Genomic DNA, 19,304 nt, shown 5'->3' on the forward strand with positions numbered 1-19,304 from the left:
AGAAAATTGGCTGCCTTGGTATAAAATTATAAAAGTCAAAGACAGACAGGTCTCAATCTTCCCAGCACTGGTACGTGAAGGTTAATGCAGGCAGACTGGAGAGGCCACTGCAAAACCTGCTGCTTCCAAACGCACAAGCAGATTAAAAAAAAAAAAATTTGTTGTTTTTTTTTGTTTGTTTTGTGGTTTTTTTCCTTTTTTTTTTTTTTTTCCACAAAGGATCCACCTCTGCACTGCACAAGGCCCTCAGTGCAGATCCCCGGGCTGATCCCCTCCTCCTGACACAACCACCTCAAGGGAGCACACACCGGAGATGACAAAAGCAGGAACAAACAACGAGAGCTCTGGGTACTTGGTGTATTTAACGCGGTGCCATGTAGAGCAGACAGCTTGCATATGAACAGTCGCAGGTGCCAGAGAAGGAGGTAACCTAGCAGCATTCCAGTTCCTCACCATTTGAAGGACAATTTGTAACCCAGTGGACCTGGGCCAGGGGTAATTACACTTCATGCCAAACTTTAATCCATGAAAACTACTGATTCTTAACCTTTGGGAGCTTCGTTCACTTTAGGCAAGTTTTCCCTTAAGTGTCAAACGCTGGCTTCAAATAAGCAGAATTTTTTTTTTTGGTGGTTTTTTTTTTTTTTTGGTGGTTTTTTGTGTTTTTTTGTGGTTTTTTTTTTTTTTTTTCCTCCATTTGTTACATTCCAACATTCAGAGAGGCTAAAACTCAAGAGGACCGTGCCGGGCGCTGGGCTTGCGACCCAGCTCAGACGCGGACACGACAGATTCGGCATCGTAAGTAATCCCCAAATTCTTCAACCATGAGGAGTTAATGCTTGTCTCTGAAAGGAACCTAGTTGTATAAAAGGGAACGTAACATCCAGGTGACTTTTTGTTTTGTTTTGTTTGCCCTACCCAGTCCAGATTAGTGCCAGCTAAAACTGCTGTTGGTCATACTCTGCTATCAGTTTTTTAATGTGAGCCAGTTTGTTGTGGAGGTATTCGCAGCGGTTCTTCTCTTGGCTGTAATTGGGGTTAGTCTGTAAAGAAAAATGAGAATGCAGTGATGGAAGGCAATTGCTGAGAACTATCGGACCTCAGAGCGTAAATATACGACCAAAGAATGAAGCTCTTCTAGCTGGAGGAGCGGGTACCCATTTAAAATGGACCTAACTCTGCTGAAACAAGGCAAAGAACAAAATCCCTTTTCCAACACCCAGCGCCACGAGCCTCGTCACCGGGAAACAAGCGCACCCTGAGCAAGGCCCAGCCTAACTCGGAGCAGCTGGGCCGCGCACGTTCGCCTCCAGCGAGCATCACCTGCCCTTTGCCCCCACGTTCGCACTGAACCGTGCGAGCCTGGGAGCTTTAAAACAAAGATGAACTTGTCACACACAGGGAATCTCTTCAAAAAAGCTCCTAAATCCCTCAAGGATATATTTAGAGATTTAGAAACAAACCCACCCCCGGCGTCTGCATGCCCCAGCCCGCCTCGGCATTTCCACCTCATCCAGCTGAATCACAAATCCCTCCAGCCAACAACCGTTCTCTCCGCGTCCGTGCAGAGGTGTGAAACCTTCTGCCCGCCCCACCCCCGCCCCCCAAACCGCCGTGGGGAGCCCCGCAGGGGACGCTGCACCCAAGCGATTCACGCTAGGGACCGCGCTCAGGTCGTACCCCGCGAACCAGCAGACCCCAGGGCCTGGAGGGTCCCGTTATCACTCAGCCCATGCCTCTGACATACAAACTGTTCGTTCCTCGATGGGATAAAACCTCTAATTTAACATATTTAATTCTTGGGCTAGCACGCCCTAACACAGCTGAGCGCTCCCCAGGATCCAAGGAGCAGCCTCAACTGCCCCCAAAGCCTTTCTGATCCAGGCAGGGACGACGTCTTGCACAAGCTCAAGCTGAGCAGAGATCTGCCAGAACCCTTCAGAGACTGGGTTTGTCACTTGACAAGTGCCCATCTCTCTCAGTCACACTAAGGGCACGACCCAAAAGCCCTTTTTGCGGCCAACCGCTCTTACTTACCTTTTTAATTTTCCGGTATTCCTGTAAAATTTGATCATGGATGGTCTAAAAAAGGAAAAGACAGCTTATTATTGTCAGAAGAGCCAAGAGTCCTGCAGCCTCCTGCAGCAGGCAAGCATTTAGTGACGGCTCAAGGCGCACACTTCCTCCAACACCCACCAAAATCTACTCCCTCCGCAACTTCCCCCGCGATCACTGACTCCATGACTATACTGGTGCTGACACCAGCAGCACTGGAAGGATCAGGCCCCGTTCCCCAGCCATGACAGGTACCTGTAACAGGCACTCGGGTTGGCAGGATAATTGACATTTCCTCCAAAGCTCAGACTGATTTCCCCCCACCCCGAGATACAAAAATAATCCAGCGAGGAATCACCGAATTTCTCAAAAAGAGGGGAAGGACGTTCGAGGGAGGAAACTGTGCTTAGTACAATAGGTGCTCTGTAAAAATCTGTTTATAATCCTCAATGAGACTTACTTTCTCAAGATAATGAATAGTTAAAGCTCTTTTAAAAATCAGTCTGACAAGTCGAATAATGCTACATTATGAAGATCAAAGATTCCAGAGGAACAGATGACCCCGTCCTAACTCCCCTTCCAGCCCCGATACGCTACCATATGTGCAAATATGAGTTTTTTGGCTGGGGTACACTAATAGCTTCCAGCAGCTTTTGGCTAAAGACGCCAATTGTCTCACTGAGGCCTTTCCTTGTCAACAAGTACCATGATGTGTGCTCCAGCTTGAAAACGAAAGAACACAGAGCCGTTTTAAGAACAGTCTACAAAGCTGTCAGCTGTGTGCACGTTCTGCATCCACCAGTTCTGGGCTCTGGGCAGTTTTAGACACCAACCCATCCCAAACAGCCCCGCAGAGAGAGCGACGAGCGCTGCCGCTTGGAGAACTAGTTTTTTCCAAAGATTTCTTGCCGTTTCTACCTTATATTCTTCAGAGCCCTGCAAAAGCTGCTTCAGCTTGGCGTCTAACTGCGTAAACCGTCGAGTTATCCTCTCTATCCGGGCGTGCAAGTCTCTGTACTCGTTGTATTCCGCATTGAAGTCATTTTTGTAACTCTGACGCTGCTCCGAAGAGGAAATGGCTGCGTATTTTCTGCGGGGAGAATAATTTAGTTCATCAGTTTATTAAGTCTTTGTCCACGCAGCACAAATACCACAAGGCCCAAATGGGGGTGATAAGCCTGCCAGGTGACTGCATCTGAAAACAAACACAGTCTCTTACGATTTGCATTACAGTAGCACAGAGGTAACCGTCAGGATTAGTGCCTTGAGCTCTGTGTAAAACAAGCCAGTGTTTGCTCCCAGAATTTGCTATCTGTGCCAGACAGGGTGGAATATGCAGGTACAGCAAAGCCTGGGAGCAGCTGAGGGTGTAGGAGGACATTCAGATAGCACTGCTACAGCTTTTCTAACTCCTGCTGTCCCGCAGAACATGGAGTTCTGCATCTGTGCCAGACCTTGGAACAGCAGGAATACGATGCTTCCAGTGTTAAAGAGTCTTTAAAGGAACACAAAAAGCATTCAGCTATCGTTGCAAAACGCTCACAGTACGATTATGTGGCAAGAGCACGACAAGAATTGACGTTGAATAGACCGACTGTATTTCCACTACCTTCTGAAGATACCCAACGTGAACTGAACACAAGAGCTCCTGTTTAACAGATGCGCCTTTGAGGCCCTTTGAAAGTTATTCAGCTCACCAAAAAGCCATTAAACCCGGCTTTTTTTGCAGAAAGCCCAGCAGCCAGTCCTCTCTGATGGCAAAACTCCTCTTCTTGTAGGTGCTGACTCTAATTTGCCACCTTGCTCTGTCTGCAGCAGCACCAGCTCGGTGGATGAGCACGTACAAGCTAACTTAGGTATCAAATTATGGGAGAACCTTCACTCTGTTAACCTAAGCGTGCTCCAGCCTTCAAGAACTGACTCCTCGCTAGGGGTTGGTATAAATAGGCAACTACATAGGACATACTGCCACGAGATAAGGAAGTTCTCCTCACCAGTATGAAACATGCACCTCTATGATCAACAGAGCAGTGGCAGCTCTTACAATTTAAGAAGCTGGCCATCGAAACAGTCAGATCCTACCAAAAGGTGAGACAAGGGACCTTACAGGAGTTCATAAACCTTAACACGATTTCTTCGGAGCTGGTCTGAGGAGCTGCAATTCCCCTCTATAGGAGGGATCAGCACATCTGTTGCACGAAAAAAAACCCCCAAACCCCAGCCAGCCGCCACCTTCCGAACGGTACGAGAAACGCCGCCTCCACGTGGTGGGTTGTACGGTTCCTACAGCCCAGCAAACCCGTTTTGTAGCCACGCAAGAACCCCACACATCCCCTCCAGTCCACTCCGGTGACTGCTCCTGCAGAGCCAAGAGTGGACCCAGGGATCACAGCGCAGCCAAACCAGATCTGGTGGCGCTAAAACCCCCAGGCTGAGCCGTGCACCGGGGATATCACCCACAGCTACACTTTTTCGCTATCGTAGAGCTTTGTTGACAACAGGTTTGGTTTTATGCAGATTTTTGGCTTTATGCACAGGGATTTTTGTGCTTCGGCAGACAAGTATATTGTTTAATTAACCTCGAGGGGATCTGATTAAAAAGTCAAGAGGTGAAACAACTCCCATCCTAACCCACGGGTTACAACCTCCCCATGAAGAACATTTCACGGGTTTATGTAGATGATCTTGGCTCTGAACAGGGGAAGAACTAGCTAACCTCTCAAAATCCTTTCTTGCCCCGTCTTCCACAACATTAAAAGCAGATAATTTCCTTACAAAGTTTCCAACTGTAACATGGGGATGTTTAATCCTTTCAAACCCCTCCAAGGTATGCAAAGTTTCTTGAAGTACTTTAACGATCATTTTGTAGGAAGATAACCTTGAACTCCATGAGGAGGTGAAGAACAGATCTGGTATCACGTTTAGTCTCAGCAACTCCCTGCAAAGTTGGATTTACTCCTTTTTTTTATTATTTTTTTTTTTTTAAAAAGCCACAAAGTTCTATCAAGTAACAGCAAAGCCCAACAAAAACCATCAGTACATTGTGATTTTTAGCTTGAAACATGATCCCAAAGTGATGAAGCAACTGATATAAATATACTTACAATAAATAATCTGGCATTTCTGAAGTTGATGTTGGTACGCTAGAATTATTGCATGTTCCATTTAAACCTGAAAAAATAAAAACTTGTTTACAGACATTCTCAAACTTTAAAGCTCTATGCAATTAAACTTCAAATTCACAAACTTATCTGCAATATACAGTTTTATCCAATTCTAAACGATTTCTGTTCCGCTTTGAACTGACAAAGATAAAAGATCCACAACAAGGTGGCTGAAACTTCAAGGCTTCTCAGCCTTGAGCCGAGCAGCAAAAAACACCTTCATTAATGGGTTTACAAACGCTGCCTGCAGGGTGGGACAACACTGATATGGCCACTGCTAAAGTGCAGAACAGATTTATGAGTCCAGAGGAGCTGAACAAAGAGCTGAGCAAGGTGCACATTCTTTCCTCCTGATTCTACACTATAAAGATTCCCACTATTAAACCACCAGGTTCGGATTCCCACCATTAATACTCCAGGCTCCTACCGGGTACAACAGAGAGGTGTGTGAGGCGGGCAGCTTTTTCCTCACACAGCCCTCCGGCCCTGCAGACAAACCAAAGTGCTCTCTGCTCTACAAAGCTGAAGAAACATGAATCAAGCCAGGCTCAGCTAAGAATGCTCAGGAGTTTAAGTGAAGGGATTAAAGACCTCAGGACGAACGAGATTCTGAACGTGACCAGACCCCTGCCTCAGTGCGAACCGAACGCTGCACTGTTAGTTTGGAGGAGGAAAGCCGTTGGACACAGGTCCGAAAAGGGAAATTTCTCATCCACTGTGTGTTATTCTGAAAGCCCTCATCACAAAGACAAGTGCATCCACGAGAAGGCACCAAATAAGAGGCAACGGGAGAAGGCTGCAAAGGATTTCACTCAGCGGCTTCGCAGCAGTGTATTTCTTCTTTCCAAGCCTGGCGCTCAGAGCAAGCAGCGCCTTGATTGTGCAACTTCCCCAGCTGCACAGGAACGGTACGTGTGAGCCTCAAGACTCACCCACCCCTACGCTCACCTACTGCTTTACAACTATTACCCCAGACAAACCGTAGGGAGCACGGAACGGCCAAGTAACAAGCATAAGCATGTAAAAGCAATAACCTAATTATATCTTTCTGAAAAAGCAATTTTTCTCTGAATTTCCACTGAAAGGCTTTCCTGAGCAGAATGGAAGAACGGCAGAGAGCCGGTGTCATTACAAACAAATTCCAATTGCATCTCAAATTCCTGCTGCAGGCACTTGCAGACAATTCTGCTTTCGTCCTTACCTGACCGGCAGCGCGAAAGATGCAGAACGTGGGTAAGGAAAATTGTGGAGGAGAAAGGGAGAAAAGGTTTAATTTGCTTATGAGTGCCACCTACTGACTGCTGAAAGGCCCCCAAAGGTCCTTCCACCGCCTCTTGAACCAACCTCTCAGGAGAAACTCTGCTTCCCTGCTGCCCCTGGCCCAAGGGGGACTTAGGGAAGGCTGTCAGCCGTGGGCTGCAGACAGAAGGAGCAGGATTAGGCCCCTGCTGCCCGCATGAAGTAAAGTGCAGAAGGAAAAGATCCCAGTTCAGATGCGAGCTGGCTGCGTGAGAGCCAAGCAGCCACTGACCACATCCTGTTTATGATTACTCCCAAGTCCAGCTCAGATTCGTTACCTCACATACATCAGCGGTGCAGCAGGAACAAAACCCAACTCCTACTAATTAACAAAAAGCCAGTCATTAAACTGTTTTTAGAGCAAAGCAGAAAAGGTGGCAAAGGGTCAGCAACTTCACAAAGAAAGAATTCGGGGTATTTCGGTATTTTTCAGAAACACTGACAAAAACGCGTATCTAGAGCCACAGTGTGTGTGTGTGTACCCACTACCACTCAAGAGACAAGGTACATGGTGAAGAAAAACAACATTTCCAGAAAAAAAAAACCCTAGGATTGACACAAAAGTAGGATCAAAGAAGAAGAAGGATCCAAAGAACGAGGTTCTGCAGTGCCACACAATGATCAGAACTATGGACTGTCATTAGAGATCGCCAACCAAAAGGCATTTTGGAGGTGCTACGAAGACTGTGGGGAAGGCGAGAGCTAGAACCATATTAACCCCAAGGCCCTAGGAAGATCTCCCTTTCCAGGAATTTGACAAACAGCTTTCATTTCAAGTCACTGTCCTTTTTTGAGCCAAAATGGGATGTTTTTCACGCACCAAGCACGAAGAGGAACCTAGAAAGTAGTAACGGGGCAAAGGAGAACAAGATGGATCCAAAATGAAATTTAATTTGCTCTTAACAGCATTTATCACAAGACTTATCTATCATTTCTTTTGTATCCAATATTAAAAGCTTTTGTGACTAACTTTTCATTACCGAGTTAAAAATCAATACAACAGTCATCACAATACCAAACACAAGCAGAAGAGCTGTAAGTAATCAACCAGCACTGCTTTTTCCAACAGATCTTGATGTCTGCCTTTCATCCCCATCTATTAATATGGCTTTTAATTTAACAAGGAGAAACATGACACGGTCTGAGGCAGTTCCAAACAGCATGAAAGGTTAAACAGGAAAAACCTGATATCCTCTTTTGAGAGGAAGCGCATTTGTTGATTTGTAGGTAGGGGCAGCGATGTTATTTCGTTAACCACACAGCCTCTGCAAGTGGACACGCAACCTCCTTCCTCACACAGATTCAGAGCAGAAATCACAGACAGCCCGAACCAGTATCACCTTAGCACAAGCCATACAGGAGGACCTCTCGGACCATACATACCTGTGACCTGCTCCTGGGGAACACTAACTAAGTCAGCATTTTTTACTACTTCACAGTCCTGCTTCTCCTCTTTGCATTTCTCTTCACTTTTCTTCTCCTTCCTCTCCTTTTCCTTGTCTTTGTGCTTTTTGGATTTTTTCTTGGTTTTTACATACGAGCTGCAATTGTGCTTGCTCGTTTGGGGACAGTCTGTTGACAAAGGATGAGTCAGTCTGTCAGCCGTCTCCGGGTTCTCACAGTCTCTGCCGTTGTGAGTCAGGTCATTGCTGACATCCGAAAGGGGATCGTGAGGCCTCGGCAGCTCCAGCACCGGGAGGCTGGAGCTGGAGCTCACCGACTCCGGGAGAGCCGGTGGCAGGGCAGGGGCAGGGGCGTCCTTCCCGTTGGAGGAGTTCAGTTTCCCATTGAAAGTGGGTTGAGTTCTGTGAGCCAAATGGGAGATCCTGGGCTTTTTGTTGGCCAGGGGATCGATAAACTCCAGAGGCTGGGATCGTTTCTGGGGAGGAAAAAGGAAGAAAAAAAAAAAACCACCAAAACCTTAAAGCCAGGATTGTGGATGTTGTTACCACTAGGTGGTGGTGCAATACCAGAGAACAAGGGAGCATCCCCAGAATAGGAGCTCTGCTATCAATAAGAGCTGCCAGCAAGTGTCCCCAGCTCAGGGGCTGGTCCTGGACAGGCTCCAGGACCACCAGGTCCTACAGAAGCTGCTCCATCCCAAGCCGCTTCCCGACAATCCCAACAGGTGCTCTGGAGCCCACTGCTCGGTGGAAGAGCTTATAGAAACCCACCATCACATCAACAATTATCGATCTCCTGCACTATTCATACACAGCCCATGTGACCCAGAGCCTGCTCTCGCTGCATCTTACTTCAAATCTAGCCCTTGAGAAGTAAAACCCTGTCCTTCACCCCTCCCCTGTCCCAGCCACTTAGAGAATGGAAACCACCATAAAAACATCCGTCCTTCTGGTCGTGGCATGACATTTAGAGCACCTCAAAGTCCCTGCAAAGGAAAGACGCGCTCAGACCTCTGGAGCAGGGAGGGATTCACCAGTTCTGCATTTCATTCCCAACTGATTTTACCAACTCTGTGGTCAACAACTTTACCCTTGCAATACCACTCCTTCCTCTTCTCAAAAAAGGGGCATTTCCCAGAACGAGAAAGTGTCGACTGTTAAGTTCTCAGAATTTCAGGCAAAAGAGGACATTTGCAGCAGTTTTAAAAGCCACGTCACACAGGTCCCCATGGCCCCAGTATTCCTTTTTTAAATAAAAAGCATAGAAAGAAGGGGCTTCCCGACTGTCCCCATCAGCCCTGCACAGTCACAGGCGGGCCTTGGAGCAGCTCCATGTGCCCATACCTCCCAGTAAGCTGTTGCCCACAGACTGTGTTACCCTGGGGAAGCTGCACCGTAAAGAGCCCATCTGTCAGTCAGCAGAAAGAAGAGCTCAACGCAGAGGCAGAACTATGGGGCCGTTGGGTTCCGTCCAGCCTGAGCCAGCCAAAATCACCTTGGACAGCCATCAGTGCAGCGGTGTGTGCCTGCGCAGGGCTGCAGAGACTCTGAGAGGGAAGATTATTTAGTGCCCAGAGGAAAAGGAGCGATAGTTCTGGTTATTTCTTTTGGATATTTTATTGTTTTCTTTGTGTCTCGGGCAGGACCGCGATGTGTTTGCAAAATGGAAATGCTGTTCCGTCACAGAAGCGCCGCTGGACGCGCGGCTGCTTTGCCAGGCAGCCACCAACTCCCACCTTTCCGAGTTATTACTTCTCTTCGCGAACTCCAGGGGTCTCAAGGACACTGCCGAGCGGGCAGGAACCCTTTCCACCTGCCAGGATAATTCTGAAGAGGAGCAGCTCCTACTGCCGCAGAGCTCAAGGGGCAAGGACAGCACGTCGAACCGGCTTTGCAACATCACCGCCCGCCTTCCCAGCAGAGCACAGAGCAGTGTCCAGCTCCCAAAAGGAGGGGCCGCTCGCTGTGACTACAGGCGACAGATCTAAGCACTGCCATCTTTTGGGATCCTTTCTCTCAAGCCAACAAACACCAGCTTCACCAACTTTACCTCTTTGGTTACGAGGTGGTCCCTTCACACAATACCTGCTCTGCCGCGCTTCCTGACAATTACCAGACTAATGTTTTTCTTCACCTTTGTTCCACGACTGAACCTTCCCAAAATATTTTGCATTCCAGGCTACCAAATCCCAGTCCCCTGCTGGGACAGCAACCATTAGCAGGCATCCCTTCTCTAAAGGGAAACTACAGCTATAGAGCATCAAAAAACCCCGACTGCTTACAATAAGAAGCTGTCTGTGGTTTGCTGTCTGACACAAGCCATGTTAGAAGCACTGCTGGAAACATTTATATTCCATGTTTGGTTGCCCCTGTTTCGCTAGCCTTTTCTAGATCCAAACCCATCAACCACCCAAAATTTCAACTGGGTCATCTCAAGAGACCAGAAACATCCCCCACGGACCTTCGCGCCTGTCAGAATACGTACGGCCAGAAGCGAGACGATTTTTCAACCTACATTTTTTCCAGAATCAGGTAAACAAAACCACAAGACCAGCCTCTTAACAGCACCGTGTCTTTCCAAGCTAACTCAAACGAAGGGGATCATTCTTTATTCACCAGGAACATGCCCACAGCAGAGGATTTGGAATTAGCTACCTGGCAAACAAGTTCTTGTTCTCAATAGAGAACTGCCTCCCTCTCACTGCCAGAAAGCACATAATTTCTTTACCTGCTAATATTCTTTGCCACTAATCCTCAGTGCGTCTGTCCAGACAAGTAGGCATTACACATTCCATTGGCAGGAGGAGAATAAATACTCAACTTGTCTGGGCTGACCCACGGCGGAGAAGGGAAGCCGGCATTTCACAACGCGAGCAAGAAATGCCTGGGCTAAGAGATACTGAGAAGAGTGGGGCCGGACTCTGCCTCACACGCACGCAAACGCAGCTCCTTTGCAGGTTGTTATCATGGAAAAAACAGTCAAAACGTGCTTCTCACAGCTCCATGCCCTGGCATCTCAACAAATCAAAGCGCGGGCCAACCTGCCCCTGATCTGTCACGGCAATTAGGCTGCAAAAGGTCACGGTTTTTAATAACTTAACCGTGTTTGGGAGCTACTTATTACTGCTTGGTTCCAGTCAATTATTAGTAATGAGTAAAACACGGGCTCGTTCTCCCAGGAACTCCAAGAGGGATGTAGGCACTGTGAAAAAAATGTAGCCCTTAAAACTAAACCAGAGACACAATGTCAGAGATCCTCCGTCACTGAACCACATCCAGAGGAGAAACAGATGCTGAGGAAACCCAGAATTAGACTCTAACTTAATAAAATAGAAAAAAAAAACCCAACCCCAACCACCTCCTGACCTAACAGCCTCCAGCAGCAGGTGATTACAGTGCGCAGACAGGCCCAACAGCTCAGCCCGGACCCATGTCCAGCGACCAGCTCCATCGAGAGCAGACGAAGCCCATCGCTGCCTCTGCGCTAACCAGACCCAGCACCCTCGGAGAGGGATCACCTACCTGAGGAGGAGAGCTGGAGTTCACGTTGTCTTTTGGTGGACTCAGGGAAGGCGCTTCTCCTTGAAAACCACTGCTGTTCTGCGGCTGACAGAGCTTCCTGAAAAACAGAATTTAGGGCTGTTCAAACCCCATGCTTGACAAGCCAACAGACGGTATTTCAAGTCTTCCTGCAAAGAGCCTTCTCGTGGGCTCAAATTCTGACTGCTTGAAGATACCATCAGAGTAGCTCGTTCAGGCACTTGCAGTTTCGATCTCGGACAAAATCTAGGAAGGAGAAACTACTACAGGAAAATATCAACCAAAACCATACAGTAACTGCTTATCTCTTTCTTTCCTTCTCACGATTTTTGTAACTCTCTGTGAATGGAGGTAACACCTTGGACTGACACTGCTGGTGGTGTGGCAGGGAGGGAGGCAGGCTGAGCCATCAGGCACAGGAGAGGATTCCCTACCAAGGATGGAACTTATTTCCCAACAGTTTTACCTCTTTTCTCTTGAACTGGTGACGTAAGTGTTACAACAAATGGAACCTTAGAAAAACAACCCATATACAGGTTAGTATAAACTGGCATTCAACCTTGAAGTGCACAGGATATATACGCACTTGCTACTGACCGAAATACAGCTCAATGAGCGAGGCATAATTCAAACTAGTTTCTGCTGAGTTTGCCTCACCCAGTTAACATTGACTTCACGAGACAACTCAGAAAGCAAGCACACTGAGAAGAGGCTGAACCTCGAGTTCAGATGCTGAGGAATAAGTTCTCCCGCTCATCAGTGCCATTAAGGAAAACATTTTACAGGAACAGCAGCCCTCTTTCAGAAGCAAGCCCCTCTGGGTCCAGGAGAAGCAGGATTATAACAGGAACTGTTACGGCATTATTGGTCCACTAGGATTTACATTTAGGGCTTCATAATAATACTTTTAAGTTGCATCATGCAAAATAGCGCTACTCTGGTCTGTAGTCGACAAACAACAGAAACCTCTCGTCGCAAAAAAAAGCCCAACGCAAGCCATTCTAATCACGTAAGTGCGTTAATTCACATTCACGCCGGGTATCTCCTCTCCCCGCCGCTCAAGGGGCTCTCTAGATCTCGGAGCAAAGTTTCACAGCGCACCAGCTCTGCCCTACCCTTTCTGACACCAGCCAGACTGCCCGTACATTAATCACCCAGGCAAAACTACTGTTGCATCAAGCTGCAGCTGTCAAGCTGAAAAAAAAAATAATAAAAATATTTCAGGGTTAAAGGTTTTAATAAACTAGCTCTGCAGTCATTTTGTCACCAGCTGCACCGCCTAAATAACCAACGTCTAAATTCTTCCACAAGAGGCTATAATCAGCTTTAAAGCACACACATATTTTTCAAACATTGGGAAGATTATTTCGGAGAGAGAGCCCATGACTTTTACAAGATTTTCTTTTAACCTGAGCTTGAACCTTCGGCCGTATTGCAGCAACATTTAGACGTCTGCAGTTTCACCGCCGCTCTGGCTTCCGTGGCTGCTTTGTTTGATTTTATTTAGAACAATTTCAACAGCCACGGATCAACTCGAGGAAAGCACTCGGAGGCTGTGAAAACAGGAAGGGGGACAGCGACGCTCCACAAACACCGCAGTGAAAGTGGCTTTTTGGATGCTGCTGGACTAGACCGAGCAACCTTGTCACATCTCTTAACGCGTTAATTACGGATTTAAAAGGAGCGAGGGGAAGGCTGCTTTCGTTTCAGCGGCTCTTCTAACAGCGGAAAAAAGCGCTTCACGACAACGGCGGAAGAAGGATGGAAAACACAAACGAGAGGAGGAAAAATGAGTTAGTCTAACGTGAGCGCTGCTAGAGATAGTTTTAATACTTGCAGATGTGCTCATTATTGCAGCCATCGAACGGCAGCCGGGCCTGAAAACCGAGAGGACATTTAACAATTGGCTGGATCCAGGCAACCACGCAGACTACCACAGCCAGCGACGTAAAGTCCTACGTCTGGTGCCTTGTGCCCTTTCGGTGAATGTTTTTCTACTGTCTTCAACCCTACATGTTTTTTCCATTTTGTAGCCTCATTACCTGCATTGGCTGAGCGGGTCTTTGTTTGTACAGTTGAATACATCCTTTCCAAGGTCTATTTTTAGACCTTCGCATAACTGAATGCCACAATTCTAGAAAAAGCAGTAAACATCGCTTTCTGCGGGGAGAAATCCACTTTTTTGAAAGCCATAAAGATTGCATGGCAGTTGTATTTTTCCATTTAATTACAATTCGACACCAAGGCCATTTAAACGAGTCTGATTTCTCTTTAGCATGCCAAAGCACTTTAACGCACAAGTTTCTGTTGGTTTAACAAAGTCTCATCTCCAAGCCAATTGTGCTTTCAAATCATGGAAACTGTTCAAACAGAGCATGCTCTACTTTATCTTAACCAAAAGCGCAATAAAATCCATCTCAAAACCAAGTCAAGTAAAATCTCTCTCCGCATTACAAAATCTGTACCAAGTCAGTACACACACACACACACCCCAAAAACCCACAGAGGGAAATATAAACACTCAGAGCAGAATTCTCCTTTAGAAAACCTGGGAGATCTGTTCTCTTTCCCTGCTGCCTGCCAGCCAAAAGCTTCCAGGCTTGGAGGCTTCATGTAAGGAAAAATTTCTGCAGAGGAAAAAGATGTCTTTAGCAACCAATGAGACAAAGCTACCATCTCAACTACCTCTGCTAAGGGCTGTTTTCAGGAAGGAACACAAGAACAGGTATCCCTTGGACAGTGAGATTTACACCGTAGGGGCAGCAGGACAACCACCAGCACGTGTTTTAGGGGACTTGTCTCTACAGAACTGCCTCGTGCTTTTTTTCAGCATCCCTTACTTCATCAAATCTTAATCTTGCACGGTGGCTGCCATACTAACAGAATCTGCAACGCGAGAAAAACACAGTAAAGAAACACCCAAATAACACCACAGAGATTAAGCAGCAAAGTCTCCAAAGCAAACAGCTCAGGGGGAACAGGGACATCCACAGGCACAGAAGCGGCCGAGCAAGGCAGCTAGGGGACAGGGCTGCACGGTAACGCCTCTCTCCTTGCCTTCCACAAACAGTCTGCACAGGAAGCCACGTACGAGGAGATAAAGGAAAGGAGAGTTTCAATGGAGAGTTGAGCTGGACACATTTGCCTTAATCCAGTCATCTCCCAGGATTCTAAACCACCGTTCACTTTCAACTCTTAACAGCTCTTGTTGCCCATCCAGGTTTTCCCCCTGGCTTTTACTATAATGATTTAAAAGCGAACCAGGATGATCTGAAGAGTGCATGCACTTTGATACTCAAGTTTAGTCAACCTCTACAGCTGCCTGGACGATAAACAGATTTGCTTTGTGTTAAAATACGTAAAACACTCAACTTACCATTCTTCTACTGACTTTGGTTACCCTGATTTATGGCAACTGACCTGGCCCAGTATTTTCAAGCTCCAGATGATATTACAGAGAAGATGGAATAATTACCGAACAAGTATCCTCTTCAGCAACTGCTGATCTCCTTCAGAGTAGCCAGGCCAGTCCTTCTGCACTTCTTTGTATACACAGTCTTTCAGTGTGAAAGTGCTGTCCTTGGCACTCAAATTTGCCACCTGAAACAAAAGTAATTTGTAAAGAACTGTTAGGGTTTAATTTTCTCACTTGTTCTAACAAAAGAGATCTAAGATGCAGGCAAAAACCTCAGCAGGTTTAACAGCAGTTAGCAGTGTCAGAGAACTAGGAGAGACTTTATACTTCATTTCCCAATTATTTAACCAAACTGTGCCTTTCCTTTTGCCTTATTGCAATACTTTATTACGAGTTTCCAAAGCATACCCAGTCTGCTGGGAAACAACTCATATCCAACCAGATTATTCAGCTTGGATAGTCTGGAACAGTACAACATCAGTTTATGGAAATATTTGGAAATAAACCGTAATGGGAACAGGCAGTTCACTTATCACACCTGTCCGATAGCTAAAAAGCTGCAGTTTAATAGCTGATAGCGGAACTCTTGCGTCGATACCTTAGTTAACGATTGCCAGAAGATAATTTCTCGCTAACAAGTAAAACAGGTGACAGAAAGCGACTTTCTCAAGGGGCAGCGAAGAGAATGCCTTGCAGACACAACGCGTGAGGGAGTCTGCAGATCACACTGGGCAGCTCAGCGCGTTGGGATCATCTGCCGCATTTCACGGAGGAGAACTTTTCCGAGGATACTTCAGGGCAAGGACAAAACCTGTGATTACCAGCTTATAACCCAGGGTTTTACAATAAAGCACTGCACCTAAATCATGTGCTGCACTTCGCTCAGTGCACGCGCACGAGAAACTTTCTGACATTTTATCCAATTCTACCGTGTGTAGTTTCCTCACAAAACCCTGCACGGTGCCTACACGGATAGGAAACGCTGCTGGAACCGGCAGAATTGTATTAGAATGGAAACAACTTGTTAAGAGTTATCCCACTTCGATCAGTCTTTCCACAGCTTGACTGAAAATTTAACTTCTTGCTGCTGGTTACACATCTGAAAAATACAATGGTAGCACAAACCAAAAAGCCCCAATTAAAACTTTCACAGATATGAGCGAACCCTTCCTAGGTGACTGTAGAGCGCTGCAAGTTCAGAAAGCAAACAAAGCCTGAAGTTTGTTTTCACAAAAGGGATATGGAGGCAGAGGTGCCAAATGCTGTGCCCACAGCCAGGCCAACCAACTGGCACGGCCAGCAACAATTCCGCTGCTGCAGCCGTTCAGTTTGATGACTGTATTACACTTGAAACTGGAAGGTGCTTTTATTCAGTCAGCGGAGATATTGTGCATCTGTCTAAGGATTAGTATTCTCCATGGCTCGCTCCACTCAGGGCAAGGCTGGTATGAATTTCTATTATCCACGCAGCAGTGAGATAGCCCCAGAAAAGCAAGTGAAAGAGTGGAAAGTCTTGAATTAACTGAAGATGCTGTCAATTCCTCCGCTTCTGCTTTAAGGAGACTATGACCCAATATCAAAAATCAATGAATTTAAAAGAAAAAAAGCTGCAGAACTTACACAGCAAAGCTCTCCTGATAAGCGAAAAATAGAAAGCACTGTTATCAGTTTACATGACAAACACTTTGTTTTTCCTTTCAGTTCTGTCAGCTTTCCAAAATCCTGAGCCAAAATACAAGAAGAATTCGAGCTGTGTTTTACATTTAGATATCCCAGTAAACACGCCCAAGAGAGAAAAGTAAAGCCAGGTTCCTTTTCAAAAACTCTCCGAGAATCTCTCTGGTCACTGCCTCTTTCTACAGCGGGAGACACGGGGCTCAGCAGGGCTCGTAGCCCGGGCAGAACAACAACTCAGATTTTCTCTGCACAGAGGCTGAGAGCTGCTGCCTCCTTGTTTTGCTGGTGTGGGACTCTGCAAGCTCCACCCCAGGCCTCCCAAAAATAGAAACCTTGCAAAATGAGGCAAAAAGGCCAGCAGGAACACGGAGTCCTATGAGAGATGCAAGAGTACAATGAAACCCACACCTAGACGTATTTAGACATGTAGCTTTAATGCAGCCTGTAATTTTTAGCTTATCTGCGTCTGCCTGTGGAGGGGAGCTCTGGTAGCGCCGAAAGGAGGTTAACTTCACGAGCAATACATTTGCGGCCAAATCAGCCTTTACCCCCATCAGGCTGACACCGTGGACACTGCCAAGCACACCCCTGGCCTGCTAGGGGTTGGTGAGAGCATCAATAAAAGGTGATTATCAGAAAGGGTATTTCTAGTTATCAAACCTATTTGGAGCGTTCAAAAAGGGTGCTGAAAAGAATTCTAGCCCTGCTGGAAAATTAAGGGCTACAGGATTAAAATCTAGGGAAGGAGCAAGCTGTGCCAGCAATAACTCCGTTTTCAATACGACCTGCCCTGCGCCCTTGGGCAAACCGACTCCTCACTGTCTCATTCTTTTCAGCTATGGAAAGGAGTAAAAAAAACCAACCCAAGACAGAAAAAGCAGCTGCAGCACTTAAATGAATATCCATGATGTGTTTTTGCACTGCGAGAGCAATAAAGGTATTTACTGCAATTCCTAAAATGGCACCTTCAACGTGACTCAAAGTGTTAAGAACTGATTCAGCTTGGAGACAGCTTTCACACTTGACATACAAGTAATACGCTTTGCAAGAGGCTGCGTGATCTCCACACCTAACCAGTTGTACCTCTAAAAGGCATGGCTCTGAACAATGCAAAGATGATGTAAAGCTTAGTGGAGAGGGATCTGTTTTTTCCTTCACATAGGAAACGTTACGTGTACCAATACAGAACGTGCTGCTTTATGTCCACGTTGATAAAAATATATACCATAGATTTATAGATTATAACAGAGGATCTATGAGCTGTTTGATTTGTTAAGTTATTCCCCCCATGACCAACCAAAAGTGCTCCTCTTAAGGGACTGATCTGGTGAGCCAAAAATCACACAGCGTAGTTGGATACACCTAAACCGAGGCGTTATCACAAGAGGCTCCTGCTACCTCTACCAAAATATTAACGTGAATTACAAACTTCTGTCAGACATGGCCTCTAGAGAAAACATTCAGCTGCAGCTTTGAGATACACAGGTTATGTTCAAACTAACACAGAAGGTACCACTGTTCTGAGAAGCCATTTCCCTTTACCTAAATCGTTGCCTTCATCAGAGTACAAACCTGTTGCAGAAGGTTGTCCAGCAAATCCTTGTCCTGCTGAGAAAGTCCATCCTTCTGCAATCTGAGAATAAGTTCAGGTTTCTTATAAGGCTTTAGTGCCAGTAAGTGCACAACCCTATCTTTGAAGGGTCTCTGAGAAATCGCACTATTGCCTCTCTTTATTGCACTGGCAAGGTTGACTGGCGTTGGGCGCTTCCTGGAGGGAACAGCATCGGAAGCTCCTGGTGCAGGTTTACGCACCTGAACTTTTTTGCCTAAAATGAGATGAGAATAGTGAACTGCAGCAGTCACCTTGCAAAGGCCAGTGGTCTGTCAACACGTATATGGAGTTCATTACACCATCTGAAGTGCCAGAAGATGACAACGAAGGACAAACACAACCAGCACCCACCATCCGCTCCGATACGCCGCCGGAACGAGTATCCCGTGAGTTTTATGATTCATGACAAGCTTGTAACAAGTAAACAGCAACACCGAGCTCTGGAAACCTGAGTATTATTGGCCACAAGCTTACATAAAGCTCTCTTTGTTTGCCAGCTTTTCATTTATCCCAAGTGCACGTATCCCCACGGTTAATCTAACCATTTTTTTCCCCCTCCCTACGAGAGGAAAATTCTGCATTATTATGTAGAAGAGTCGAAATATGGAGTGGAAAGACCAGAACTGGTCAACAAGCGGCTCCCTGCTGCTGATCTCAGCAAAAACGCTACTCCAGCAGATGTTTCTGCTTTTAGAACAATAGGAACTTTATGGGGCTGGGTCCACCTCCCTTCCCCCCACCAAACCCAGCCACATGAATGGGGTCTAACGCCAATACATTAGCCTATTCATTAGTGTGCTGTCTACGCTGATACAATAACCCCTTCTACATTGCAGTCAGAACTGCTTCGCCCTCCAGTTACACGTAGGTATACGTGAGAACGTAAAGCTGTCTCAAAAGTTCATCTCGAGCCCTCAGAGGCAGCTTCCTCAACCCCGTCCCCAATGCGGTTCTTGGTTTCTGGCAGCATTCTACAAGAATTCACGTTTCCCATGCCCGTTGAAAACCAGCTTTAGCGAGCACCCTCACTCACACCAGTCCCACATCACTCACTACAGCGCAAATCAAAGAATTCCGCTGTTTTGAAATACAGAAACAGGTCACAAAGGCAGGTTCCTGCTACCAGAGGTGAAAGCAGC

The 19,304-nt window shown here is 46.5% G+C and overlaps 1 protein-coding gene across 1 annotated transcript in view; it reads right to left on the reverse strand.

Moving 5' to 3' along the window:
- Window positions 1-640: 640 nt before the first annotated feature.
- Window positions 641-19,304, reverse strand: part of ELL (elongation factor for RNA polymerase II) — a 52,943-nt gene continuing 34,279 nt past the window's right edge. Inside the window, exons 5-12 of the mRNA XM_086477373.1 lie at window positions 18,126-18,379; window positions 14,937-15,061; window positions 11,444-11,540; window positions 7,902-8,397; window positions 5,160-5,226; window positions 2,974-3,145; window positions 2,038-2,082; window positions 641-1,043 (exon numbers count right to left, since the gene is read on the reverse strand). Of these exons, the coding sequence (XP_086333499.1) occupies window positions 939-1,043; window positions 2,038-2,082; window positions 2,974-3,145; window positions 5,160-5,226; window positions 7,902-8,397; window positions 11,444-11,540; window positions 14,937-15,061; window positions 18,126-18,379 (1,361 nt within the window). The 3' untranslated portion in view covers window positions 641-938. The remainder of the gene's footprint in view (window positions 1,044-2,037; window positions 2,083-2,973; window positions 3,146-5,159; window positions 5,227-7,901; window positions 8,398-11,443; window positions 11,541-14,936; window positions 15,062-18,125; window positions 18,380-19,304) is intronic.

Source organism: Leptosomus discolor, chromosome 24 (assembly GCF_034619465.1).
Source record: "Leptosomus discolor isolate bLepDis1 chromosome 24, bLepDis1.hap2, whole genome shotgun sequence".
NCBI classification, from domain to species: domain Eukaryota; kingdom Metazoa; phylum Chordata; class Aves; order Leptosomiformes; family Leptosomidae; genus Leptosomus; species Leptosomus discolor.